Source organism: Labeo rohita, chromosome 16, assembly GCF_022985175.1.
Source record: "Labeo rohita strain BAU-BD-2019 chromosome 16, IGBB_LRoh.1.0, whole genome shotgun sequence".
In the NCBI taxonomy this organism is placed as follows: domain Eukaryota; kingdom Metazoa; phylum Chordata; class Actinopteri; order Cypriniformes; family Cyprinidae; genus Labeo; species Labeo rohita.
The window spans coordinates 18952400-18980037 of NC_066884.1; the positions used below are offsets into that span (position 1 = coordinate 18952400).

Sequence of the window (27638 nt, forward strand, 5' to 3'; positions counted from 1 at the left end):
TGTATCTCCTAGAATATAAGGTACTAGATATTCTAGAGGTACTTGGTAATTTTTACATATGTAAATTAATATATATACAAATTATTAATAAGTAAACAGTGAAATTTAAAGAAGACAGTAATATAGAATTATATTACATTAGGATTGTAATTGCAATAATGGCTTGAGTGCTTAATAATGAATTTTAATGATCTGTTCACTGTAGTTGTCACCATGCATCAAAGGGTTAAAAAAAAAAAAAAATTTTATGGTTTAAGTACAAGGCTAACCAGGGACAAGTGCCTCAGAATAGCTGTTAGCCTGCAAATGGAGAATCTTCTACTCACAAATGTGCAGCAGTGTTATTCTCTTGGGCCTGTTTGAAATGTCTGATTAAACATTTCATAATTCTTAAAAGATAGTGTCTCCAGAGACACCTTGAACAGCTTAGCTGCCACATGTTGATTCAGTTGAATATTTTCCCATGACATTTATTTAGAGACACACTTTTGTAAGAATTTTGTAATATCTCAGGAAACGTGGTTACCATCAGCCAAGATTTCATAGCTTATTTTTTTTATAATCAACAGAAAATAATGTAGTTATAGTACAAAGGGATGTTCATCCATGCCATTTAAAAATAATAAAAGAGCTACAAGAGCTTGTCATGATGGGCAAAAAGATAAATTATTTGTTTTGTTTTGTTTTGTACTTTCTCAGCATCTAAACAAGCTTTGACAAGCACATTTTTGGAGCACATATTACTACATGTCTTTACTTCTCATGACAAACAAGTAAACAAAATTTCCCTTTTAAATAAGTGCTGCAAAAAATTCCTTAGAAAATAATACAAAACATTCCATTAATTGATGATTAGTGAATATTGTTTCTTCATTACCAAAATGATTTGCAATAACGTGCTAGAAAGAAAATCTGTACCACATGTTAAAGCACATGCTGAGGTCACACACTGGTTCTTGTTTAAGGCGTATGGAAAGAAGCAAATGTATGTATGCCCTTGAAAATTATCTCGAGCTGTGGAGTAGACAGAGTATAAAAGGTGGGTCTTCAAAGCTCTAGAACACAATACTCAGCAGCTTCAACATGAAGGCTCTCATTTTTCTGGCTCTGTTTGCTGCGGCTTGTAAGTAAATGGGGCAGGGAGGATTTAGACTGGAACTAATACAGATCTATTAAGGTTTCTGGGGTTGTCTAAACAGAACTTCGTCATGTAAAGCAAATATATATTTGTAGTCAGTTTTAATTCCAAGTGGTTACTGCTCTGTTTAATTCAAATACATTATGTATTTGTTTTCTCAGATGCCGCTCCTCTGAATGACGATGACAAGATCGTCGGTGGATTTGAGTGCACTAAGAATGGTGTTCAATACCAGGTTTCCCTGAACAGTGGCTACCACTTTTGTGGTGGCTCTCTGATCACCAACCGTTGGGTTGTGTCTGCTGCTCACTGTTACAAGTCGTAAGTGAAACGTGCTTTTTTTTTTGCTAGTTTGTTACAATAATTATATCTCAGTAAGTCAAAATTCCAGCTGCACAAAGTTCTTTGAATCTAAATTAGGAATAATGTTTTTAATGATTTCTGCTATATAATGAAGGAAGATTGGTATTTTTGTATGTTACTTTTTAAATTTTGGTAGCACTTTAGAATAAGGTGTCATTTGTTAACATTAGTTGATGTATTAGCTAACAAAAATGAACAACACATTTATTACCCTATTGATTCATCTTTGTTAATGTTAGTTAATAAAAATAGTAGTTCATATTTTGTTCACAGTGCATCAACTAATGCTAACAAACACAACTTGTGATTTTAATAATGCATTAGTAAATGCTGAAATTAACATTAGCTAAGATTAATAAATGCTGTAGAAGTGTTGTTCATTCTTAGTATATGTTAACTAATGCAGTTAACTAATGTTAACTAATGAACCTTATTGTGAAACTTCAAACGTAAAGTAATCATTTATTATATGTTATAAATTGTTTTGTGTTTCATAAATTTGTTTGACCATTTAAATATCTATGAGAGCGTTTAAATTAAAAAAACAAATGTAATGGCAAGTTCCCACTTACTATACTGTTCAAAAGTTCGAGGTCAGTAATTTAATTTATTTTATTATACCTGATCAAAAAAGACAAGTAAAGACACTGATTATGTTACGAAAGATTTCTATTACAAATGCTTTTTGAACTTTGTATTTATTTAAAAAAAAAAATCTAAAAAAAGGTTTTTACAAAAATTGATAATAATAATGTTTCTTGAGCACAAAATCAGCATATTCAAATGATTTCTGAAGGATCATGTGACACTGAAGCCTTGAGTAATGTTGATTTTAACATTTGTGACCCTGGACCACAAAACCAGTCGTAAGTAGCACAGGTATATCTGTAGCAATTTTGGGTCAAAATTATCCATTTTTCTTTTATGCAAAAAAAATATTTTATAAGATATTAAGTAAAGATCATGTTCCATGAAGATATTTTGTAAATTTCCTACCGTAAATAAATCAAATTGATTAGTTTTATGCATTGCTTAATAATTTCATTTGGACAACTTTAAAGATGATTTTTTTTTTCAATATTTTGATTCTTTGCACCCTCAGATTCCAGATTCCAAATATTGTCCTATCTTCACAAACCATACATCATTTGAAAGCTTAATTATTCAGCTTTCAGATGTTCTACACATCTCAATTTAAAAATTTTGACCCTTATGACCCACGGTCATATATGTTTGGTAATATTTCACTATATTATTGAATTTTTGATCAATTAAATGCATCCTTGATAAGCATTAATATAAGATAAACTTCTTTAAAAAACATAAAAAAATATTACACAGTGTGACAATATGCCCTGCAATTAGAAATGTTCATTTTCTTAGGTTCAGTAAAAATAAATTGCAGAAAAATGTTTATTTTTTTCTGCATGAACCAATAATCACTTACTTGTCTCTATTCTCAGCTCTATCCAGGTGCGTCTGGGTGAGCACAACATTGATGTCACCGAGGGCACCGAGCAGTTCATCAGCTCCGAAAGGATCATTAGACACCCCAGTTACAACAGCAACACTCTGGACAATGATATTATGTTGATCAAGCTGGTCAGCACCGCCTCTCTGAACAGCTACGTTCAGACCGTTTCTCTGCCTTCAAGCTGTGCTTCAGCTGGTACCGAATGCCTGATCTCTGGATGGGGAAACATGAGCGCCACTGGAAGTGTGTACTTCATGCATTAAACTTTGTACATAAATCATTAGGTCATCTTAGAATAACACAGTGAACACATTCAAACTCACCCAGTGAGCACTTTATGTTTTCTTAGGCAACTACCCCAGCCGTCTGATGTGTCTGTGGGCCCCTATCCTGAGTGACACTACCTGTAGAAGCGCCTACCCTGGTGAGATCACCTCCAACATGTTCTGCGCTGGCTTCATGGAGGGAGGCATGGACTCCTGCCAGGTAAGATCACTGATATTTACAGCGTTAATGTCAGCGTTAATTTCGCTGCGCGCTTTCAGAGTTCCTCTATAACCCTCTACCTCCCCATCTCCACCCGTGTGGATCTGCTACAGGTTATTATATGTGCTACTTGTGCAGCAGTAGTGTGTCTTAAATACTTACAGCACTGTATCGGCGCATGTATAGTAAGTGGCAAGTTCCTGTACTTGCTTTGCAGCAGCAGCAATAATCTACAATAATAGAAACAACCGACAGCAGCAGCAGATTCTGCTAAGACTAAATACATTAACATTGTCATATCCATTACCATGCTAAAATCTTTCGAGAGTTCTCATGATAGAAATAGATATAAACATACTTTTCCCTTCTGGCTTGCAGGGTGACTCTGGTGGCCCAGTGGTGTGCAACGGTAGGCTGCAGGGTATTGTGTCCTGGGGTTACGGCTGTGCCCAGAGGAACAAACCTGGTGTCTATACCAAGGTCTGCAACTACGTCAGCTGGATCAATACCACCATCAGCTCCAACTAAACTCCCACAGATTTTCTGGGGCCATAATCATGGCATGGTGTAATATCATTTGGCAAACCAAAATAAACATCTAGGAACAAACCCTGAAGAGTTTCACTGTTTTATTTATAGTTTTTAATATAAATAAATAATAATTTACTCACCCCATGGCATCCAAGATGTTCACGTCTTTCTTTTGTCAGTCAAAAAGAAATTAAGGTTTTTAAGATAAAGCATTCCAGGATTTTTTTCCATATAGTGGACTTCAATGGGGATCAATGGGTTGAAGGTCCAAATTGCAGTTTCAATGCAGCTTTAAAGGGATCTACATAATCCCAGCCAAAAAAAAAGGGTCTTAACTAGTGAAACGATTGACCCTTTTTTTTCATATGTTTATATACTTTTTAACCATAAATGCTCTTCTTGCACTATCTCTGCAATGCACATCTACTATGCATGTCATGCATGAATTAATTACGTTGAAAAGGTCACACACTTTTTTTTGTAAAGGATGTTTGACTTTCTTTGCAAGTTTGCTTTGTAAACACCTGGTTGGTACGTCCTTAAGTGCAAGTTGAGCATTTCTGTACAAATGTACATAAATTTATATATTTTTTTAGAAGATGGCCAATGGTTTTGCTAGATAAGACCTTTATTCCTTGGTTGAGATCGTGTAATGACAAACGGCATATTCAGATAAACATATCAACTCTGAACATCACAAAACAAGCTACAAAAAAAGTCATGTAAAAACAGCAAAACCAAAAGAAAATAGTAAGAATAAAAGAAATTACAAAGACAATTCAGCTCATAATTTATTCATGCTGCAATGCATGATGGGAGCCATGGATGAGTTCTGATTGGCTACAACATGATTTTTTGATGGTCACCGTTGTTGTGATTCTCATGCTGATTCTTCATGTCTGTGTGTCTTATTTAAAAAAACAAACAAACAAAAAAAAAAATAAGTGTTTGAACAAAAATAAGTTTAAAAAACCTCTGTCTGATTACAGATATTATGTTGTTCATAAGGTTGATGTAATCAGTAAAGAAAACTTAGTCATACAGGTCACTACATGAAAACTATGTCAGGCCACAGGCCAACCAATCAAGGCCACCAGATCATCTTTCCTCTGGTTTGTCTGGCTGTTTTAACTCTGTTACAGCAACCAAACAAAACCTAATGTTAAAAATGTAAGTGTCAAGAGCCCAACTAATACAAACACCGACCACTATAATGGTTGCTTAAAAAATGTGATTTTCTCGTTTGGTGATTCTGCTTGGTGATTCATCAGGTGTCTTCAATAATGATCAATTATCACTTAATTAATGACTAATTATCTCATTAACTTTAACTCTGCTTCAGTGTTAATTTGACACTCTTCAGTGTTACTTTTAACACTCTTGAGTGTGGAGCCAAATAAACTCCCAGGAGAGTTAAGCGGGAAGGCGTTTCCTCATTTGGTTGCACACATTCAGCAAATTCAGAGAGAAATAAAAGGAAGTTATTTAAATGCAAAAGAGAAAAAAACGCAATTCACAAGCGCGTATTGAAACGTGAATGTGTAAGGTCCACGCAATTGGCCCAATGGAGGTATCCAAGGGTGGATGAAGGTTTCTTGCGTGTTGGGTCTGTCCAGTGCGCAAAGTATTTAATTGAAGTTCAATTCAATCTAACTCCATTTTATTTATGATTTATGACTTCATCAAATAGGTTGTTTCTCCATTTGTAATTGTTATTATTCTCACATTTGCTTATTCTATTTAGCTCTTTACTTTATATTTACTCTTTCATTAGGAATCTATGTCGCTCAGGGTGCCTCACGTCGGCCGATTTACATGGGCCCCACGATAACGAACCCTCCAGTCTGATCATTAGTCAGAGGTTATGGCTAACTATTTAATAGACTGCCTCATGCTTGTCATGTTTTAAATAGTGGTTCTGTTTAGCCCCCTACAATCACCTATGTAACAACTTGGGTAAAGCTCAAACTAAATCAGAGGTTATGGCTAGCACTATGAAGTATGCTAATACTCCAATCGTGTTTTATCTAGCCCCCTATAGTTAGTCTAACTATATAACAACTTGAATAAAGCTGAGACAATAACCAGAGGTTATGGCTAGTACTATGAAATATGCCAGCACCATGCTAGTACTCCAATAGTATTTTGTCTAGCCCCCATAGTTAATGCAACTGCATAACAACTTAACTAAAGTCAAGCAGTTAGTCAGAAATCTAGAATCTCACCTGATGTGCTCCATGCTCCATCTAACCTGAGATCTAGTATATACTGAACCCTGGACGCATATTTGCGGTAACATACGGCTTCACTTAATCTACTTGAGAAAATAATTTCAGAGTAAGTCAGAATAAAATCAAATGTAACAATTTATTAGCAGTCAGGTATATATGTATTATTCCAATTATACAGCTAATTCAAAAATCAATACAAGAAATCTCCAAGATGAAGGAGTAAGATGCATACCTGACTTGAGGAAAATACACAGTGTCAACACACTTCGTACCATGGGCTCATTCTGGCTACAGAAAGTGCCCTGATCTTCTTGCTACACTTCTTTAAGTACTTCAGACCCAGACAGACATCCCCTGAAATGTAGACAGGAACTAACAATTTGAATTTGCATTGATCAAGACCTAGACTTGATCGTTTGCACCTTTTGGGGACAGGTGGCAATTTGCATTAAAGACACTGGGAAATAGCACACCCTCAACAGTAAGCAAAATATCTCTGAACTCTTAGGATCTGTTTACCTTTTAGTTTACTTCTTGTGAGAATGAGACCATTGTACCAGACACAAAGTGACAGGTCAAATGATACCAAACATGACTATGGATATCACTTGTATTCACGTAGAACATTATATTATGCTATTGACCATTCTAAGTGAGCTGAGTGAGAGGGGATGGGTGAGGGCAAGTGGATGGAAGGAATAGGTGGAAAGGGACTTTTCTCACGTCTTCTCTCAGTGAGATGTGGAAACAAATGTCTGTATCTTAATACACTGTGTGTGTGTATTGTCCATCTCAGAAGATCAAAGTGTCTGAGGTTCTGTAAACCTTACAGATGTCGTACCGAACGGTTCGATATTATATTGAGAACTGTGACATCCCTACTGTCCATTACAGGGAATTTCTAGTCCATATTTGAAGAACTATTCTGTTTTTAACAAAACTGAGTGCCATCATATCAGTAATGTTGATATCACATGAAAAACAAATATTCATATACAGCAAACATTTTCAGTTTCAGAAGTGATTCCCATTCAAATGTTCATCACACACTCACTGAAAAATAAAGAACATTTACAGAATATTCATATTTCTCCTCTGACATGTTCTATGTAATGTCCATGCAGTTGTATGAGGTTGGAAAAAGTCACCAGTTGTGTTCTTTGTTTTCAATATGGACGGTGACTGACTTGAACTATTTTTGCACAGTTCTTCAAGTGCTGTGTTTTTAGTGTGTTTTTCAACCATTTGCACCTCATTAGTTTGAGAATTAGTCTTGGTGGTGTTTGGGGCTTCAGTGTTTGGTTTTGGCTTTTGTGATGGATGTAAAGTTGAGGGACCACAGTGTGGCAGCCGATGAAGCATTTCTCCATTTGAGCAGGGGAATGAGAGGAGCTTCTCTTGCCTCTGATTATCACAAAGACCATAATCACAGCTTTGATGCTGGAGATGTTGAGACTGATGTTCCTTCGTCATAAGTAGCTGGCCTTTCGTTGCTATTGATCCTGTACCTACAGGCTTGTGGTGGAGCTGATGGTGGAAAAGCAAGTCCAAGTTCTCAAAACTGACATTGCACTTATATGCTCACAAAACCTTTTCTGGAAATATCACAGATAAAGGCCATGGTTGTACAGTGCCACTCTTGCTGGTGGTTTCTCAACTTTTTGTGCATTTGAGAATGTATGAGGACAGAAGGGACAAGCGTGAGCATTAAGTTGTGTAAATAATATAGCTGTTCCCTTCTCACATTATAGAAAAAAAGCATGCAAAGGCTTGGACTACTTTTATTATTACTTGCTCTCACTGGAGTGTGAACGTTTCTCAGGACCCCTTTGGTTAAAATCAACCTCCCTTAAATAGCTGACCTATTTATGGACTTTTGACTCAAAATGTACGAGATGTATCCCTTGTGATAATATGTAGATGCATGTGGCAACTAGCCTAGTTTCCTTAACAAAATGATACTGATGTATATGATGAGGAAAAAAAATCTAGAATCTGTTTTTCACAAAGATGATAAAGGCAGACAATAAAGTATTTAAAATAATCAAAGATTCCACAATTTAGTTTTTTATTTACATTTACATTTACATTTAATCATTCAGTCATTTAGCAGACGGTTTTTCATTGCATATAGCCTCTGTTTGCCACCTGTATGTTCCCACAAGAGCTAATGATTTATCTGTGATTTCATGAATGAAAGTTTCATATCTGTCCACCTTCTTTGTATGTAAAAACATTTCAGTTTACTTGGTGCCTGTAATTATTTAAATTATTTGAATTTTAAATGTTTAATTCTTTCTTATGTAATGTGATGTGCAGTTTGAATAATTATCAGTATCTTAATAAAAGTGTCCTCACCTGTCTATATTTCCTAGAATACAAGGTACTAGATATTCTAGAGGTAAAACATTGTTTCCCATTCAGTCATCCCTAATGTTTCTTTGTAAAATGACTATGCTCACTTTCCAGTTCTTGCACTTGATCACTTTGCTTAAAAATAATAAAAGAGCTCTTTAAAGTAAGTTTGAGTAAAAGAGCTTGTCATAATGGAAAAAAAAGTTAACATTTTTAAACTAAAATACCATGTTTTGGTTTGTACTTTCTAAAGCATTGACAAGAACATTTAATATTAAGGAGCACATAGTAATATTTACTTCTCATGACAAATATGTATTCCCCTTTTTAAGTAATTTCTGCAAGAAATCCTTAGAAAATAATAAGAAACATCCATTAATTGATGATTATTAAATATTGTTTCTTCATAACCAAAATGATTTGCAATAACGTGCTAAAAAGAGAATAAGCATAATATGTTAAGGCACATGCTGAAATCACACACTGGTTTACATAATGATGCAAATGTATGTATGCCCTTGAAAATGATCTTGAGCTGTGAAATAAACAGAGCATAAAAAGTGGGTTTTTTTAAACACTCAGAACGCACCATTCAGCAGCTTCAGTATGAAGGCTCTTATTCTTCTGGCTTTGTTAGCTGTGGCTTGTAAGTAAATGGGGCACTGAGGATTTAGACTCAAAAATTAATACAGATCTATTAAGGTTTTGTTTTTTTGTTTTTTTAACAGAATTCATCATGTAAAGCAAAATATATTTTTAATCCGTTTTAATTCCAAGTGGTTACTGCTCTGTTCAGTTAGTTTGGGAAAAGTATGTATATATTTGCGTAACATTAAAACCTTACGTTTTCCCAGATGCCGCTCCTCTGGGTGAGGATAGCAAGATCGTCGGATGGTGTTCCATACCAGGTTTCCCTGAACAGTGGCTACCACTTTTGTGGTTGCTCTCTGATCACCAACCGCTGGGTTGTGTCTGCTGCTCACTGTTCTAGGTTGTAAGTGAAATAGATATTTTTTGCATGTGCATATTGGGAAGTCTGGGACTAGCTGTGATATGAGTAAGTTGTCAAAATAATTATATCTCAGCAACTATAAGGTTTTGAGTCAGAAGTCCAGCTGCACAAAGTTCTTTGGGTTTGAATTAAGAATAATGTTTTTTTTTTTTTAATGATATATACTCAGTGTTGGGGAAAGTTACTTTTAAAAGTAATGCATTACAATTTTGCGTTACTCCCTGAAAAAGCAACTAATTATATTACTTAGTTACTTTTTATGGAAAGTAATGCGTTATGTTACTTTTGCGTTATACTTTTTAAATCTGGACAGGACTTGCTGGGCAGGGTTTGTTTTTAATATAAAACAATCCTAAAGTAAAAGCCCATTTACACCAAAGTGAAATGAATTCACCTCAGGCTGACAAAAAATTTATGCAGGAGATCATTCTTCAGCTTTAAAAAAAATGAAGCACAAATGTTAGTTTATCTATTAATATGGTTGAATTGCATCATCGAAGGTCAGCAGGCAAAAACTAAAGGATATTTGTTTTATTTAACATATTTAATCATTGCAGGTTTGCATCATATTCTGAGTTTGCATTTCACTGTTTTTATTCATTTTGAGGAATACTGAATCTGTTTTTTGTGAGTGAGATGAATTAACGCATGTTTACATTTAGTCTAGAATACAGTAACATCATGTTTACTCCCAATTTCCCGACAGGACATTATCAATCAATAAATGGGGAAAAAAGTAACTGGCGTTACTTATTTGAAAAAGTAACTCAGATATTTTCTTAGAAATTCAAAAGTAATGCGTTACTTTACTAGTTACTTGAAAAAAGTAATATTTTTACGTAACTCACGTTACTTGTAATGCGTTACCCCCAACACTGTATATACTATATAGCGAAGGAAGATGGAGATTTTCATGTTACTTTTAACATGCTTTTTATGGTTTTGTGCTTCATATTTTTTTTAACCATTTAAATTTCATTAAGCCATTAAATTAAAAAATGTACGGGCAAGTTCCCACCTATACCATTCAAAAGTTTGAGGTCAGTAAGATTCTTTATTCAAAATAAAGCAATACTTTTATTTAGCAAAGATGCATTAAAGTGTGACAGTAGTGTGACAGTAAAAACACTGATTATGTTACAGAAGATTTCTATTTGAAATGCTGTTCTTTTGAACTTCATGTTCATCAAAGAATCCTGAAAAAGTTTTCACAAAAATGTATAATTTTTTATTTTCTTGAGCACCAAATCAGCATATTAAAATGATTTCTGAAGGATCACTTACTTGTCTCTATTCTCAGCCCTGTCCAGGTGCGCCTGGGCGAGTACAATATTGACGTCTCCGAGAACCGAGAGCAAGTCATCAACTCTGAAAGGATAATCATACACCCCAGATACAACAACTACAATCTGAACAATGACATCATGCTGATCAAGCTGGCCAAAGCCGCCACTCTCAACAGTTACGTTCAGTCCGTTTCTCTGCCTTCAAGCTGTTCTTCAGCTGGTACTGAATGCCTGATCTCTGGATGGGGAAGCACGAGCACCACTGGAAGTGTGTACTTCATGCATTAAACTTTGTATAGAAATCATTAGGTCATCTTAGAATAATTCACCTAGTAAGCACTTGATGTCTTCTTAGCCTACTACCCCAGCAATCTGATGTGTCTGTGGGCTCCTATCCTGAGTGACTCTACCTGCAAAAAAGCCCACCATGGTAATATTACCCCCTGCATGTTCTGCGCAGGCTTCATGGAAGGAGGCAAGGACTCCTGCCAGGTAAGATCACTGCTAGTTACAGCGTTAATATCATGCTAATGACTAGTTCTTTCGTGAAACTCAACTGAATTTAAGCTTTTTCAATATAACTAAATATAAAAATGTGCGTAGGTTTTATGTTATATCATTCGGCTTGTAAAATATGTTAATTTGACTAGAAACACCAGAGACCAGAAATGTAATGCACCACTCCAGTTCAGCAAGACTTCCATGTTTAGAAAAAGGTGGATATGCAGCCAATGAGCTTGCTGCTTTACATTTAAATGGCTGGTCTACTAAAGCATTCTGAAACCCTCCACCTCCCCAGCTCCACCTGTGTGGATCTGCTACAGGTTATTATATATACTACTTGTGCACAGCAGTATGTCTTAAATACTCATAGCGCCGTATCTGCATATAGTAGCAAGTTCCTGTACTTACAGCAGCAGCAATTATCTACAACAACAGCAATAACCAACAGCAGCAGCAGTGTAGCAGATCTATTCTGCCAAGACCAAACACACTGACACTCCTCGATTCAGTTTGAGTACTATATTTTAAAAATCCTCAATTGCATTTCGGCCGTTCTGAGTAACCGGCAAAATGCTGGAAGTGGCGCATTCCACGGACAAGAATCCATGAAACAAAATATTACACCGTGTCTGCACTGGACGGGCCTACTTCAAGGTAGATGATCATAACCAATATCCATCACATATGTGGATTGATATATAAAATGTCAACAATAAAGACACCTAGCTAATTTAACTGATTACCTTAAAAGTCCACAGATATCAACATTATTTAATACGACTATTAACACGTTCTCCAACAAGCAGAAACGATGAGACCTGTTTTCTGGGTTTGGTCAGGTGACACACCACCTCGCGTCCGGTGTGGACATGGTGTTAGACTATTTTCCAAGACTGAATGATATATTAAACCCATTTAAAAATCATATTAACCTTGTCGATAGCCTTGTGGTCGGTGCGCCAACATATAGTGCCGTTGTGCTTTGGGCGTCCTATGTTTGAATCCCAACTGGAGGACCTTTCCACAATCCCCATCTCTGCCCCAATAAATCATATTAAAGCATAACGCTATTGTGAATTCATAAACACTACGATTCAATTAAATATATCCAAGGCAGGTTTAATATATGCGCTTGAATTATTTACGTGTGTGTAGGTTACATACGTGCGATCAAGAATAAATGCTGCTCCACACGAACTGTTATTTATTGTCTCAAACTCCATCTCTGCTTGTTGTTGTGAGTTTTAGTTTATTATAACATTCACCTGGAAATGCAATTTGCCCCATTTTATCAGGTAAATAAATTATAAACCTCAATTTCAAAATAAAATCTCAAAATTACAGTGGCTGCAGCATTTCTGTCAGAAAGTAATAACTAAATATTAAAGACTAAGTGGACATTTGATTTAAATGTTTAGTCAGTATCAAACAGATCAGTGTTAAAGTGTAAAAGCAATTGTCAGACCATTGGCGCCCTCTTGCAGTCATTTATTAAAATGTGGTGTATGTACTGTAGCTCTATTGTTTATAATGCATCATGGATTTTGTTCAATTAAACCATATAATAACTTGATTTTGCTATACGTAAGTTATTTTAAAGGCTATTCTTCATTTAGGTCTATTTTTATTACTACAAAAAAAAAAAAAAAAAAAAAAAAAAAGGACAATAATTATCTGATTACTCCAGAATAATCAACCAATTACTCCATTACCAAAATAATACTTAGTGATAGCCCTAATACTTTTCATTTCTGGCTTGCAGGGTGACTCTGGTGGCCCACTGGTGTGCAACAACCAGCTGCAGGGTATTGTGGCATGGGATAACAGCTGTGCCCAGAAGGACAAACCTGGTGTCTATACCAAGGTCTGCAAGTACGTCAGATGGATCAATACCACCATCAACTCCAACTAAGCTCCCACAAATTTTTTGAGGCCATAATCATGACATGCTGCAATATAATTTGGCAAACTAAAATAAACATCTACGAACAAACACTGAAGATGTTTCACTGTTTTATTTATAAAATGTGTGGTGAAATATTAAAACCTCTTTGAACATCCATGATCATTTTCTATTAAAGGATTAGTTTACTTCAAAAATAAGGTTTTCCTGATAATTCACTCATCCCCTTGTCATCCAAGATGTTCATGTCTTTTTTTCTTCAGCCGAAAAGAAATTAAGGTTTTTGCGATGCACGTCTACGACTTTTTTTTGCATTAAATAATCATGTTGGAAATTTCATGGCATTTTTTGTAAAGGGCTTTTGGCTTTCTTTGTACGTTCGCTTTGTAAACACTGGATCGGTACATCCGGTACCGGTCGAACAAGTGGAAGTTAAGCATTTTTGGTTAAAAAAGTATATAAATATATATATATATATATATATATATATATATTTTTTTTTTTTCCAGAAAATGATAGAACATTTCACTAGATAAGACCCTTATTCCTCAGCTGGGATCATGTAGAGCCCTTTGAAGCTCCACTGAAACTGCAATTTGGACCTTCAACCTGTTGGTTCCCATTTAAGCCCTCTATATGGCAAAAAATCCTAGAATGTTTTCCTCAAAAACTTTTTCTTTTAGACTCAAGAAAGAAAGACATGAACATCTTGGATGACATGGGGTGAGTAAATTATCAGGAAATTTTATTCTGGAAGTAAACTACTCCTTTAACATAAAAGACTTCATTTTGAGCGGTGTCAGACAAGATGTTTAATTTGTTAACAGCAACATCTTTAAAATTTCAAAACAGCACCAATACTAACAGATATCTAACTCAACAATAGGATCACTAAATAAAACAATACAAGGGAATTTCTAATCCATATTTGAAGAACTATTCTTTTTTAAACAAAATTGGGTGTCAGCACATCAGTAATGTTGATATCACAAGAGAAAAACAAATATTCATTTACAGCAAACATTTTCACAAGTTTCAGAAGTATGCGATTCCCATACAAATCAAACAAAAACATTTACAGAATATTCATATTTCTCCTCTGGCATGTTCCAAGTAATGTCCATGCAGTTGTATGAGGTTGGAAAAACAAGCATTGCATTCAGTGCAAATTAAGTCACCAGTTGTGTCCTCTGTCTTCAATATAGACGGTGAACGGCTTGAACCATTTAATTCTTCAGTTGCTGTGTTTTTAGTGTGTTTTTCAACCATTTGCACCTCATTAGTTTGAGAATTAGTTCTAGAGGTGTTTGGGGCTTCAGTGTTTGGTGTTGGCTTTTGTGGCGGATGCAAAGTTGAGGGACCAATGTGCGTCAGCCGACGAGGCATTTCTCCTCCATTTGAGCGGGGGAATGAGAGGAGCTTCTCTTGCCTCTGATTATCACGAAGACCATAATCATAGCTTTGACGCTGGAGATGGTGAGATTGATGTTCCTCCATCATAAGTAGCTGGCCTTTCATTGCTATTGATCCTTTATCTACAGGCTTGTGGCGGAGCTGATGGTGGAAAAGCAAGTCCAAGTTCTCAAAACTGGCACTGCACGTGCCGCATTCGTAAGGATGCACAGCAGACTGCGGATCAATGGTGTAATGCGTCTCCATCGGATCATTTGTGCAGTGAACAACTCCGTGTCGCTTAAGAATAACCGCGCTCGCAAAACCTTTTCCGCAAATATCACAAATAAAGGGCATGGTTGAGCGGTGCCACTCTTGCTGGTGGTTCCTCAACTTTTGCGCATTTGAGAACGTATGAGGACAGAAGGGACAAGCGTAAGCGTTCAGTTCTGGATGCTTCTGCAGATGTTTATTGTACAATCCCACAAATCGAAACCCCTGACCGCACTTGGGACAAAAAAAGCGTCCTCTTTTTTGTCTGTGCAGCCGCTGATGAATCCAAAATTTGTTCCAGTTTTTAAACGGCCTGTTGCAATCAATACACATGAAGATTTTCCCCCGTGAATGAGTGAGCATATGGGCTCTCAGCCGTCCAACGTGCTGGAATATCCGTCCACACTGTGGGCAGAAGTACTTTCTTGGATCTGCTTTGTGGCGAGTACTGTTCAATTGAGATACAAAATAGCTGGATTTGATTGGCTGACTGACTGAATAGAGGTTATTCTGAGAGTCGTAAACAGTTGCGGCCATGACTTGAATAGGGCAAGCAAGTAAAGACGAGGATTTTTTCAGCTTCCTCGGAAAGGAGAAATCTTTCGGAGGAGATTTAACTGGACTTGCGCACCGCATTTTTTGAGGACTTCTTCTCTTCAAGGAGTTTTTGGGTTGTAGTCTGTGAGGTGAACCGTAACCAGAAGGCTTCACTTTTGTGATCCGGATGGAAACGCAGTGCTTGTTGTGCGTATGTAGCTCTGAGGCGAGACTAAACGTCTGCTTGCAGCGGTCACAAGTGTAACGCTGGGTATCCGTGTGTCCTTGTAAATGCAATTCATACTCATCTCTGGTGCCAAAGCACTTTTTGCAAAGGTGACACCTGAAGGTGATAACACCATCCAATTCCATTTCTTTCAAGGTGGCATGAGGGTTTCTTTTACCCTCACAAGTGTGCACTTTTAACGGCCCGATCTGAGAAAATCCCTTACCACATTTTGTACACAAGAAAGGTCTAATGGACCAGTGCACTCTTTCGTGGACACGTGCTGTGCACGCTTGAGTAAATGATTTGCCACACACCTTACAAGAGTATGGTTTTTCTCCACTGTGAATACGAAGATGGATTTTGAGGACAGACTTGTAACAAAAGACCTTGCCACAGATCGGACATGTTTGGGGTTTCCCTTTCCCTCTTCCTCGCCGCCTCCTTCTAGGGGCGATTTGATTACTATGACTACTACGATCACTTTCCATTTTGTCGGGTATGCTTACTTTGTTCTCCTCCACAATTTTCTCAGGCGTGGCTTTATCTTGGTGTCTGTGTGCATGTTTCCCTCTTTTAGATTTATGGACTCTGCTGTGGGATCGAAGATTGGAGAGTTGAGCGAAGGCTTTGCCACAATCCTGGCAGGTGAAGGGCTTCTCACCTGTGTGGACACGCAGATGAATAATATACGCTGAGGCGTGATTGAAAGGGCGCCCGCAATATTCACATTTGATAACCCGTTTTTCTTTGCGTGGCCTTCCGCGAGAAAAGGAGTGATATCCACGTTTACTTTCTGTGATCTCCATACTGCTTGTCTCAGCATTCTCTTCAGTTGAAGGTGTCTGGTTATTATGCTCTGAATTTGCCTCCTGATTCTCAGGTAAATGATCTACAGAGGATTCGTCCATTGTTACATCTTTTTGGTTTAATGCGTCAGCTTCTTGATTTTCAGTGTCGGGGCTGTTTGCATCGACAGCGTCCTCAAGGATTTTTTTGTCAGGATCTTCACATTGGCTATCGCTTATATTAGGGCAGGATACATCACAGACAGCTTCGTCAGATGTTTGGACAGAAGAACAATGGGATTCATTCTTGTCATCTGTTGTAACAGACATCTGAGTGTCGACTAGTGGTTCATTTAATTCTTCATTAAGCAGCAGTGATTTTGGTTCATTATCTGTGGTACTGGAAAGACAATTAGAACTTGTCTGTGCATCCATATCAGCCTCGTTGACAGGGGTCACCTGCTGTGGAAATTTATCTACATCTGCTTCACAGGAGCCTTTTTCTGTCTCTTTTTCCTCAACATTACAGGGCAAGGAGTCAGGTAGGACATTAGTGGCTAAAGGTGGCGGCTCTTCCACACTTCTGTTTTGGGAGTTTAATGCCAAACCTTTTGAAATTAATTCCCCCATTCTTCTCTTTACTGATTGTTCCTTGATATCAGCATCATTAGAGTTGGTTTCTTGCTTCTTGGTCTCTCCTTCAAGCATGATGTGCGAATCGCCTGTCAGTTTCTAAGTTTCCCCCCACTCAAGCTGAAATTAAACAGAAGGAAAAAGAATCAAAGATAAGACAACCTATTATAAAATGTACTGCATCTAATGCTAAGTAGCATCAGAACTTTAGAAGCTGCTTCACCTGTTATCCATATAACCGGTGGATATATAATAATAAAGATACAGTTATAAAAATAAAGATACAGTTGAGGTCAAAGGTTGACATACACCTTGCAGAATCTGCAAATGTTAATTATTTTATAAAAATAAGAAGGATCATACAAAATGCATGTTATTTTTTATGTAGTACTAACCTGAGTAAGATATTTCACATAAAATGAATTTATAGTCCACAAGAGAAAATAATAGTTGAATTTATAAAAACGACCCCGTTCTGTGTTGTTACCTGAATGATCCACAGCTCTGTGTTTTGTTTTGTTTTTTTGTGATAGTTGTTCATGAGTCACTTGTTTGTTCACTGTTCTTCAGAAAAATCCTTCAGGTCCCACAAACTCTTTGGTTTTTCAGCATTTTTGTGTATTTGAATCCTTTCCAACAATGACTGTATGATTTTGAGATCCACCTTTTCACACTGAGGACAACTGAGGGACTCATATGCAACTATTACAGAAGGTTCAAACATTCACTGATGCTCCAGAAGGAAACACAATGCATTAAGAGCCAGGGGGTGTACATTTTTCATATTTTTTTGCCTAAAAATATCGTTTTTATATATTTATTATATAAATATATAAAAATATATATTTTTTTCATTTAGTACTGCCCTTCAGAAGCTACAGAAGATAGTGACATTTCCCAGATGAAAAAGTAAGTTAAATTTACCCTGATCTTCAAATTAAAAAAAAATGTTCACCCCCCAGCTCTTAACGCATTGTGTTTGCTTCTGGAGCATCAGTGAGCGTTTGAACCTTCTGTAATAGTTGCATATGAGTCCCTCAGTTGTCCTCAGTGTGAAAAGATGGATCTAAAAATCATACAGTCATTGTTGGAAAGGGTTTGAATACACAAAAATGCTGAAAAACTAAAAAAATGTGTGGGTGTTTTCTGAAGGTGCAAGGTGTATGAAAACTTTTGACCTCAACTGTAGGTGTAAAACATAATTGAGAAAGAACAGCATCAAGTTAAACATACAAAACATTTACACAAGATATATATATATATATATATATATATATATATATATATATACATACACACATACACATGATCATAATCTAAACATGGTAGACATACCATTTTTTTAAATTAAGGATATTGCCTCAATACTTGCCTTTATACAAAAGCCTTTATTAATATAAAGATGATAAAGAAATTACAAAATGTATGTGACTCTGAAACACAAAACCAGTCTTAAGTAGCACAGGTATATTTGTAGCAATAGCCAAAAATACAATGTGTGGGTCAAAATGATAGATTTTTCTTTGCCAAAAATCGTTAAGATATTAAGTAAGGATCAAGTTTCGTGAAGATATTTTGTAAGTTTCCTACTGTAAATATATATAAATGTGATTTTTTATTAGTAATATACATCGCTAAGAACTTTACTTGGATAACTTTAGAGGCGATTTTCTCAACACTTTAATTATTATTATTATTATTTTATTTTTTTGCACCCTCAGATTCCAGATTTTCAGAAAGTTGTATCCCGGCCAAATATTGTCCTATCCTAATAAACAATACATCAATGGAAAGCTTATTTATTCAACTTTTTAGATTATACATAATAATCTCAATTTTTTAAAAAAAATGACCCTTATGACTGGTTTTGTGGTCCATGGGTTACATATAATATGGGGAATTAATGAGTAGCTAAACACTTAATAATTATTTTTATCGATGCTTTTATGTTTTATATGATTGTCGTTTTGTCGGTGCTTCGTACTTTTATGGGAACGATTAATTCAAAGAACTGGCTCATAAGAGTCATTCGTAAATCAAACTAAAACAAAGAAAACAAAATATTCATAGTATATATAGACTATATATTCAGTTCCATATTCATTGCTTCTGTATTTCTTAGTTCCTACCCAGTCCTTTTATTCCATGATGTTCAATTCAGACTGAAAAAGCACAACACCTCGGGTAAAACATTTTTTCTTCCCGTGCCGCAGTAGATAGCGGCACAGAGTGATGGCGCTCTGCAGGCGTTTACATAGGCCATTCCTGCCAGCAACAATGCACGCTTCTGTAATGCTTTGTGCATGATGTTACAGTCAATCCTGCATCTACCAACACAGCACAACCTTTTTTTTATGAATGGGTTTATTCCGATAAGCGAAATGAGCGTATTTAAACATAACATGATTAATGTGTCTGTGAATTAATTCAACGCTACCCGATGCTGCACCCATCGAATAATCATTTAAAAAACTCAAAACCTATTTTTTAAGAGCACCGCTTATGCAAAATGTCTCATTGTTTGCCTGACTGCACAAAATCTGATTCTGCATTTATCTTGTAAAATGCACATGGGAAAAAAAGCAAAACAAAGCAAGGCAGTTTACACCAACCTTTCATGCTCTTTCTTTTCAGCACCAATGAACTACGGTTCAGGACGCATATACCAAACAAATGGCGTTTCCTTTTCCGTTTCTGATAAAAGCCTCTTCGCCACCGCTTTCTGGACGTGTGGTTGTGTAAATATGCAAATAATTAAATGTTAAATCATTCTAGCTTAACTGCATTTTACGCGCAGCAAATATGAGTCACACCATCAATTGCATATAAAGGCTGGAGTATGACTTTTGTTTTATTATTATTATTAACGGTTAAATAATTTAAAAAATACAACAAAAACAAAATGGTTAAAATTAAATATGAATTTAAACACCAAAAATATGAATTAATATATAACTATATAACACGAACTAAAAACGAAAAATATTTAAATGATGTAGTTAATGTAAAATTATAAATATAGCCTATTGATCATTGTTAATTGTTCCTAATATAGATTACAAACTGATATTAATTTACACTTATTTGTATGTTTTACACAAGCACTAGATGCACATTTAACACTGAACTGTTTGCCTGAAGCGATTAATATATTTATTTGTTCAGTCCTCCATTAGTTTTGCTATTTACTCAGCTCACCAATTCAATTTTTATCATTTAGTTGTGTCCAGCTAGTTTTACTATTAGGCTACTAGCAACATTTAGCACAGCATAAAACCCTTCAATAGAGATTTAATTATATATGTATACACGCTTAAAAATAAAGGTGAAAAAGAAGGTTCTTTATGGAACCTTTTAAACCAAAAAAGGTTATTCTATGGCACTGTGAAGCACCTTTATTTTTAAAAGTGTATACAGTAGTATACATTTGAAGTGGATCAAAAAAGTTAATCAAACTTGTCCTAAGACAAAAACTGGTATTGTTTTCGTTTTAGGACAACTTTGATGAAAGGTGTTGATCCACTTCAAATGTTGACTACTGTAAACATGATCATAATATAAACATGGTAGACATATACATTTACATTTATTGACTTTTGACTGTATTATTGGTATATTTAAAAAAAAAAAAGTTACACCATGTATAAACATTTGTACTGGAGTGAAATAATATTGCTGTATTATGATTTTTTTAATGGCAAAATATTATATCCTAAATGCATACTGTCATCAGTAATACCTCAATTTGAAATTTTCTTTAAGGATATTACCTGAATATTTGTGATTATTAAAGCATTTATTAATATACAAATTATAAAGAAATGACAAATTATGGGAAATTAATGAGTAGCTGAAACTTCATGACTCCAGTGGAGACTTAGAAAGTTGTCACTATTGTGTTTATTGATGCAACGTAGGACATGTTTACATCAAAATGTATTTACAGTACACTAACAATACACATTGGCTACCTTAAAAACAGCCATCAACTGTTCTATTTTACATTTATACAGTGCATTCGCCATCTTCCTGTTTGTATTGATCAAGAAAAAAATCTGTATTCAATAGATGAATTAAATTAAGGCAACATCAATGAAATACAGAGGAAGCTAAACAATATGATATTAACGACAAAAACTGTTACACTGCTAATCAGATATGAAACTAACTATTCGAAATGATTTTTTCCTACTCTTTAAAAAATGTATAACGTACTCAACAGGTGCTGCCTTATGACTTCTTTTTCAACATTTTGATTGCATATACAGCAACAAAGGCAAGCAGCAAAATCCAACTTTTATGAATGCATGAACACCGTTCACAAGAAAGGTATCGGTTTCTCCTCTGGAGGATCTTCTGTGTCATTATTTATTGGTGGTGGTAGTGGTAGTGGTGGAAGTAGAGGAGGAGGAGGTGGTGGTGTTGTTTCAGGCACTGGCCCTAATATGCGATGAACCCTCCTCCTATGATTTTTAAGGGACACTACATCAGGATAGCTACGCTGGCAAATCTGACACTTGTATAGATTGAGTTGAGTGATTCCGCTCGACAGCTCATGACCTTCCACAATATGATGGACCCTCCTCCTGTGGTTTCGAAGGGACTGTTCATCTGAAAAGCTGTGTGGGCAAATGTGACACTGGAAATGATTGGGAGTGATGTTTTGCTCAGTTCCTTTTGACGGCAGAAACACACCACCCACAATATGATGCACTCTTCTTCTGTGGTTCTTCAATGATTTTATGTTAGGATAGGAACGCTCACATATTTGACACTGAAATGGTCCGGAACGGACCGGTTCTATGGTACGCACATTAGTTGGTTTCGGCGGTTTAGGCCGATGAACTTTCCTTAAGTGATCCTTCAGGGATTGAAGCTTTGGATAATTGCGAAGGCAAATGTGACACTGAAAAGGATTAGATGAACTGGTTTGTGCACCTGCTTGGTTCAATTGTTTTTGTGCATCTTCCACTGGCCTGTTGACTCGATGAACATTTCTTTTATGCTCCTCGAGGGCCTGAGGGGTTGGACAGGTCTGGTCACAGATCTGACACGTCAAGACGGATTGCCTACTGTGTGAGACCAGGTGCCTCTTGAGCCCATCTAGACAACTGAACCAGCGTACACACACCGGGCACCGAATCGGTTTAAATGCAGGTTTGCAGGTATTGCTTTGAATGTGAACTTTAAGCGTCAATGGGTTTTGGAATGTTGTACCACAACGAGAGCAGGTGTGTTTCTTCTGACCTGTGGCGTCGCCAGTACAACGCAACCGTATGTGTCTTAACAAGGAACTGCGGAGACTGAAATTCTTCTTGCATTTATGGCAAGTCAGTGTCTCAGGAAACGGCCTGTTGTTCAAATGCTGAGATGCCAAGAGTGCAGATGGCTGCGCGGGAGACTGTTGCGGCCGAGTCGAAGCATGCGACGGTACTCCTTGGGAAAATAAATGAGGTTGTTGCTGGGAAGCTCTTTTCTCGCTTGCAGAGCTCTGAGGTTGGTTGTGCAATTGCTGATGTGCCTCAAAATCCATCCACGACTGCAAGTTCTCCCCACAGTGTGGGCAAATGTAGGACTCCTGCGCATGCTGCTGCAGATGCTCGAAGAGAAGTCGAGGACAAGTGAACGAGGCTCCGCATTCGCACGTCACTCTTCTTGGAAGAACGGATGGTAGTGACATAATCCCCCAGTTTGTGTTCCTGCTAGTATTCTGAGCGTTTTCTTGTCGGACTGCTTGGTTTTCTGTAGATGGTGAAAGGACGAATAGGTTTTCCTGAGCTGCAGGTGTTTTGGACTCCACGGGTCTGTTACTTACTACTGAATTAGTGTTTGTTGGATGACACTTCTTTTGATGCATATTCATATTGTCTTTGCGGCTAAAGTACTTGCCACACTGAGGACATGGAAACTTTTTAATCGGCCCTTCCATATTAGATGTAACATTTTGCGGCTTTAACTTTCGTGCCCCGCAAATCTTCAAGTGCTCCTTTAGAGTAAACAGGCGGGAATAGCTTCTCTGGCAGCCGTTGCAAACAAACCGTTTTAAGCCTTTGCTAGTTACATGCACCTGAAAGCCATTACTAGGCATTGGTGACTTCACTTCCTTGTCTTCACAAGGCTCAACAATGACGACATCTTCACCTTCATCAAAGTCGTCTTCAGCAAAGTCTGTCAAATCATCCTCATCCGAGTCTTTTTGTTCCACGTCTATTAGTACATCAATTTCAGCATCATCCAAAGGCATGGTCCACTGCTTTTCAACCAATTTGTCTCGTTCCTCTTGCTTTATTTCAACCACGTTGGCAGTGTTTTTAGTTGGTTCGGGTGGTTTAGTGTTGGTAACACGGGTGAAGATGGACTCTAGGGTTTTTGGAGGATTTAACTGATCCTTCGGCTGCATCTTCAACCCAATCTGATCTTTCTTGCCAATAGGAAGTTCTGTGTTATGTTCCTCCATCTTTATCGGCTCTGTGCCAACGCCAATATTTATGTGCTGTGTTGACATTTGATTTGTTTTTGAGTTTGGGACAGGTCTATTACAGTCCTCTAAGTTTTGGGGTTTGACATTACCGCAGGTGCCTACAGTGGCCGAGGATTTCAGAGAAGCTTTACACGGGCAGTTGTGCTTTTTGAGGCTGCGCATCCGCATGTAGCCACGCTTGCATAAAGAACAGTAGAAGATTTTTTCTGTCTGCTGAGCTGTAGGGCTGACTGGTTTCAGAGACATTTTTCCCATCAAAGGTTGATGGTTTCTAGAAAATCCATCAGAGCAGACATGGCTTTCTGGGACGGAGATGACAGTTATCACAAACTGTTGACAACAAAGACAAAATTTGACTCTTTCTTTTTTATGCAGGGCATGATGCATTATCAAGGCGTCTACGTCCTGGAAAACCCTACGGCAGAGTCTGCACTGATGTCTGCCTTCCACGTTGTCCCGGCCAAAAAGTTTCTGACGAGTCTCGAGAACCACCACGGGACAGAGAGTTTGCGTCACGGATATAATCTTGCCCTTCTTAGGCAACATCTTTCCAGTTTTCACACCGACCACAATGTCTTTTTTTATCTTTGTTTGATTTTCCGGTGGCTTGGGCTTTGATATGGTCATGGTGATTGCAGGTTGTATTGGTGCTCTCGGTGAAGCTTTTCTCGGGGGCAAGTTCCTCTGTTTCATTTGGACGGGTTGTCTATGACTCATGTAGGCAGATGCTAGCATCTTCATGATTGAATTCTTATTAATCGCAGCTGAATCTTCACTAGATTCCTGTGGTTTCTCATTCTCATGCACAGAATGGTTTATCACGTCTGAGGATTTTAAACCATCACTGTCGTTCTCAGGTAACTGCTCTTGCTCTTCGGTCACAGGCTGGGATTCAGTTGGCTGCGAGATGTTGTCTGCAGTGGATTCATTCTCTTTGATATCAGTGTCTGAACTAGGTGGTGGACTTTGCACAAGGGGTTTTTCAGTGGAATTGGACGGTAAAACACTGTGAAAAACTTGGTCGGAGACAGGACGGCTGGAGTCTGTTTTGCTATGTGGAACAACCGGAACGCTCTCCAAATCTGTTTTGACCTCGGTTTCGGACACATGTTGTTTTTTGTGCTCCTCAAGATCTGTAAAAGCACTAAACTCCTCGCCACAGTCACATGTGTAGGTGCGGGCTGGAGATGCTGGCATTGGCAACATTACGCAGTGGTGTTTTTCAAGGAGATCTTTGCTTGCAAATAAGCTACCACAGCTGACACAAGTAGGTAGTGCTGATTCTTGCTGATTAGACATTTCACTTGCGTGAGACGCTTGGTGCACCAGGAGTGATGACAAACTATGAAAAGTAGCTGAGCAGGCCACACAGCTGTATGTTTTAGGACTTCCGGTAGACCTTGTTTCTTGGAGTCCAAGCATTTTGCAGGGGCCAGATGATTCCTCTGCCAGTGTTAATTTAAGAGGTGTTAGCAACGTCTTTGTTATTGTAAAGCATCTCCTTAAAAAGAAAGCAAACAAACGTTAGTGGCATAGCATGAGTTCAAATGTTTTCAATTTAGAAATAAACCATGAAATAGAATCTCCCTACCGAACACCTTTTATCTATAATTAAAAACACTTTTTTGGGAGTTATTCCGTAACATTTAGTTTTTATATGTGTACAACTGTTCAGAACTGTGTTAGATAACCATGTGTTGATTAACATCTTTGAGCTAGCCTCAAAAGTATCTAAAATTGTCACTACCGAAACAGTCACGCCCGAAATATTTGGTGGCATTATGGTAGGGACATCTTTATTTTTTTGGGTGTTATCCCATAAAATTGTGACTACTGTAACCGTCATGACCGAAACAGGTCATCATTGTGTCAGTAGTGACAAAAGGGAACACATAATCCTTTATTTGTGGGAAACAAACAAAATTTTAGTACAGATGTTTTGTCCAAAAAAAAAAAAAATAATAAAATAAATAAAAAAATAAAAAAGTATACTGAATTATCAACTAAGATGTTATATTTTTTGATTCAATGTATATTCCAACTAATTAAATTTTAGTACAGATGTTTTGTCCAAAAAAAAAAAAAATAAATAAATAAATAAAAAAATAAAAAAGTATACTGAATTATCAACTAAGATGTTATACTTTTTGATTCAATGTATATTCCAACTAATGAATCCTTAACTTTGAAATTAGTATGATAAACTTTTTGCCTTTTACAAAGAAACATTCTGTAAAAACTTCTTAAATCACACTTGAAATATTGTTAAACATTTAATTGTTATTGACTTTTCGCCAATTTTTTAAAATAAAATAAAACATATTTGCAAGATAGATGTAAACAAAATCTTAATAGGTCAATATAACTCTTTTTATTTAATTATATATTACTGCATTTTGGTAGTGGAAAATTTGGGAAGAGGACAAATATTCCTAAACGTTCAGAAAATGCAATATGAGAATTAACTGCACGAATTCTAGAAATGTGTACCTTGGCTATTATACAATTTGCATACATACAAAATTTGTGAAAAAATAATTTTTCAAAAGAAAAAAACTTTGACTTTGAACCAATTCTGTAGAAAGGTCCATATAGAATTGTCCTACAATGTATAAAGTATTTAAAGCAATTACATCAGTAGTAACTAATTATATTTCCAGAAAAATTTTAAATAATCAATTACTTTACCTTTTTAAAGGGAAAAGTAATTAAATTACATTAATAAATTACTTAGTAATGCATCACACCCAACAATGGGTGTGTTCAGCAATGCTTTAAAACAAAAGACAATTCTGTAATGCAGTAATAAAAAGGTAATTACTGTGTAATTTTATATTTGGGCACATTTTGTATAAAATTAAAAAATTAAACTAGCATCAAAAACACTTCAATCTGTTGGATGCATGAAATTGAAATATAATGTATACAGTAAAACAATATTCAATGCAATAACAATATGAATTGTTTTACATTATTATTATTATTAAAACAATAACAACTTATATGATGTTTAAATGCTGAGCATTTCTTGATATCTATGACATTATGAAAAAACATAATAATATATTTAAAACCGCGTTTAAAATCTAATTTATTGTAGCATTTTTTACTTTGTTAAAAACCATCATGAATACAAAGAAAATATTTCTAAAAACTCGGCACCTAATTAAAACTATATTATATGTAAAAAACCGGAAATCTTTTTTAAATCACGTAACGTTATCGCATGCATCCTCTCATATGCAACTGTCAGCGAGTTCATTCATATTTAAATGAGAAAACTTATTTCTCATTAGAAAACTCTGCTAATGCAAACTAAATTGCTGCACCGCTTTCGTTTTGAAGTAAAGTGTTCAAATATTCGTTATGCACAACATACGTTTCAAATGTTACAACAATAGAGGCAGAAAAAGTGGCAAGCCTGCTCATGCTTGGGTTTTGATAGGCCTGGCCACTTACCGTGCCACTTCACTCAAATGTTTCAATAAACGCCGTTTCACAACAAATAAAACGCAACACCAGGGTAATCTGCAGACTACTAGTCAATTTAGTTTTAGTCGAAAGTATAAAAAGAGCGCGAGTATAATCTAACAAATGCTAATAACACGCATTGCAATGAATGCTGCAGATTTAGCATGCTCTTAAGATATAAACACATATGACTATACAATTAGCCTGCAACATCTAAACGCGAAATTACACCCTTTTACAAAATCAAAGTAGCTTTGTAGCTACATCATTTTGGACGATACAATGCATGCGGAACATATCATTTGCGTGCTGCACAAGGGAATTGAATGACAAAAACAGCAGCTAAGGGCTGTATGCACGAAATAAAAAACGAACCATAACAAGTATCTCAGACAGGTACTAGCTAACACTCACCTTGGGAAAGTACGATTTGCAAACTTGCATGATTTTACTGAAAGAAGTTATTTATTTTCAATCCGAAAAACGGTGTGTATTTTGCACCCAGTTTCTGTAGAGAAGTGTAATTCGCGCCGTCCACTACAGAGGGCAGTATC

At 36.4% G+C, this 27638-nt stretch overlaps 3 protein-coding genes and 1 pseudogene across 4 annotated transcripts; 2 read left to right on the top strand and 2 right to left on the bottom strand.

The window, feature by feature from the left end:
- The first annotated feature begins 1008 nt into the window (after window positions 1-1008).
- On the top strand, window positions 1009-4077 carry LOC127178735 (trypsin-3). Its single transcript, XM_051131808.1, has 5 exons — window positions 1009-1123; window positions 1300-1459; window positions 2965-3218; window positions 3325-3461; window positions 3840-4077. The coding sequence occupies exons 1-5, from the start codon at window positions 1084-1086 to the stop codon at window positions 3987-3989; spliced, it is 741 nt and encodes a 246-aa protein (XP_050987765.1). The 5' UTR covers window positions 1009-1083; the 3' UTR covers window positions 3990-4077.
- A 5107-nt stretch (window positions 4078-9184) lies between these two features.
- LOC127178736 (serine protease 1-like) lies at window positions 9185-13292 on the top strand (annotated as a pseudogene).
- A 101-nt stretch (window positions 13293-13393) lies between these two features.
- si:dkeyp-84f3.9 (zinc finger protein 616) lies at window positions 13394-19838 on the bottom strand. 2 transcript variants are annotated; one of them, XM_051132455.1, is made up of 2 exons: window positions 19745-19838; window positions 13394-17252 (listed from the first exon to the last, which is right to left on the bottom strand). In XM_051132455.1, exon 2 carries the CDS (start codon window positions 17205-17207, stop codon window positions 14370-14372), a length of 2838 nt encoding a protein of 945 aa, XP_050988412.1. In that variant the 5' UTR covers window positions 17208-17252; window positions 19745-19838; the 3' UTR covers window positions 13394-14369. The 2 variants fall into 2 exon arrangements, with proteins under 2 accessions (XP_050988412.1, XP_050988414.1); XM_051132457.1 differs by lacking the exon at window positions 19745-19838 and adding an exon at window positions 17620-17765.
- A 1175-nt stretch (window positions 19839-21013) lies between these two features.
- im:7147486 (zinc finger protein 208) lies at window positions 21014-27638 on the bottom strand. Its single transcript, XM_051132138.1, has 2 exons — window positions 27499-27638; window positions 21014-25114 (listed from the first exon to the last, which is right to left on the bottom strand). The coding sequence occupies exon 2, from the start codon at window positions 25033-25035 to the stop codon at window positions 21451-21453; it is 3585 nt and encodes a 1194-aa protein (XP_050988095.1). The 5' UTR covers window positions 25036-25114; window positions 27499-27638; the 3' UTR covers window positions 21014-21450.

Excerpts from the sequence above, each read along its gene's own strand:
- LOC127178735 (XM_051131808.1), top strand. The coding sequence starts at position 1,084 with ATGAAGGCTCTCATTTTTCTGGCTCTGTTTGCTGCGGCTT. Across the intron at positions 1,124-1,299 it reads GGCTCTGTTTGCTGCGGCTT|ATGCCGCTCCTCTGAATGAC; the intron begins GTAAGTAAATGG and ends TTGTTTTCTCAG. Across the intron at positions 3,462-3,839 it reads GAGGCATGGACTCCTGCCAG|GGTGACTCTGGTGGCCCAGT; the intron begins GTAAGATCACTG and ends TCTGGCTTGCAG.
- si:dkeyp-84f3.9 (XM_051132455.1), bottom strand. The coding sequence starts at position 17,207 with ATGCTTGAAGGAGAGACCAAGAAGCAAGAAACCAACTCTAATGATGCT.
- im:7147486 (XM_051132138.1), bottom strand. The coding sequence starts at position 25,035 with ATGCTTGGACTCCAAGAAACAAGGTCTACCGGAAGTCCTAAAACATAC.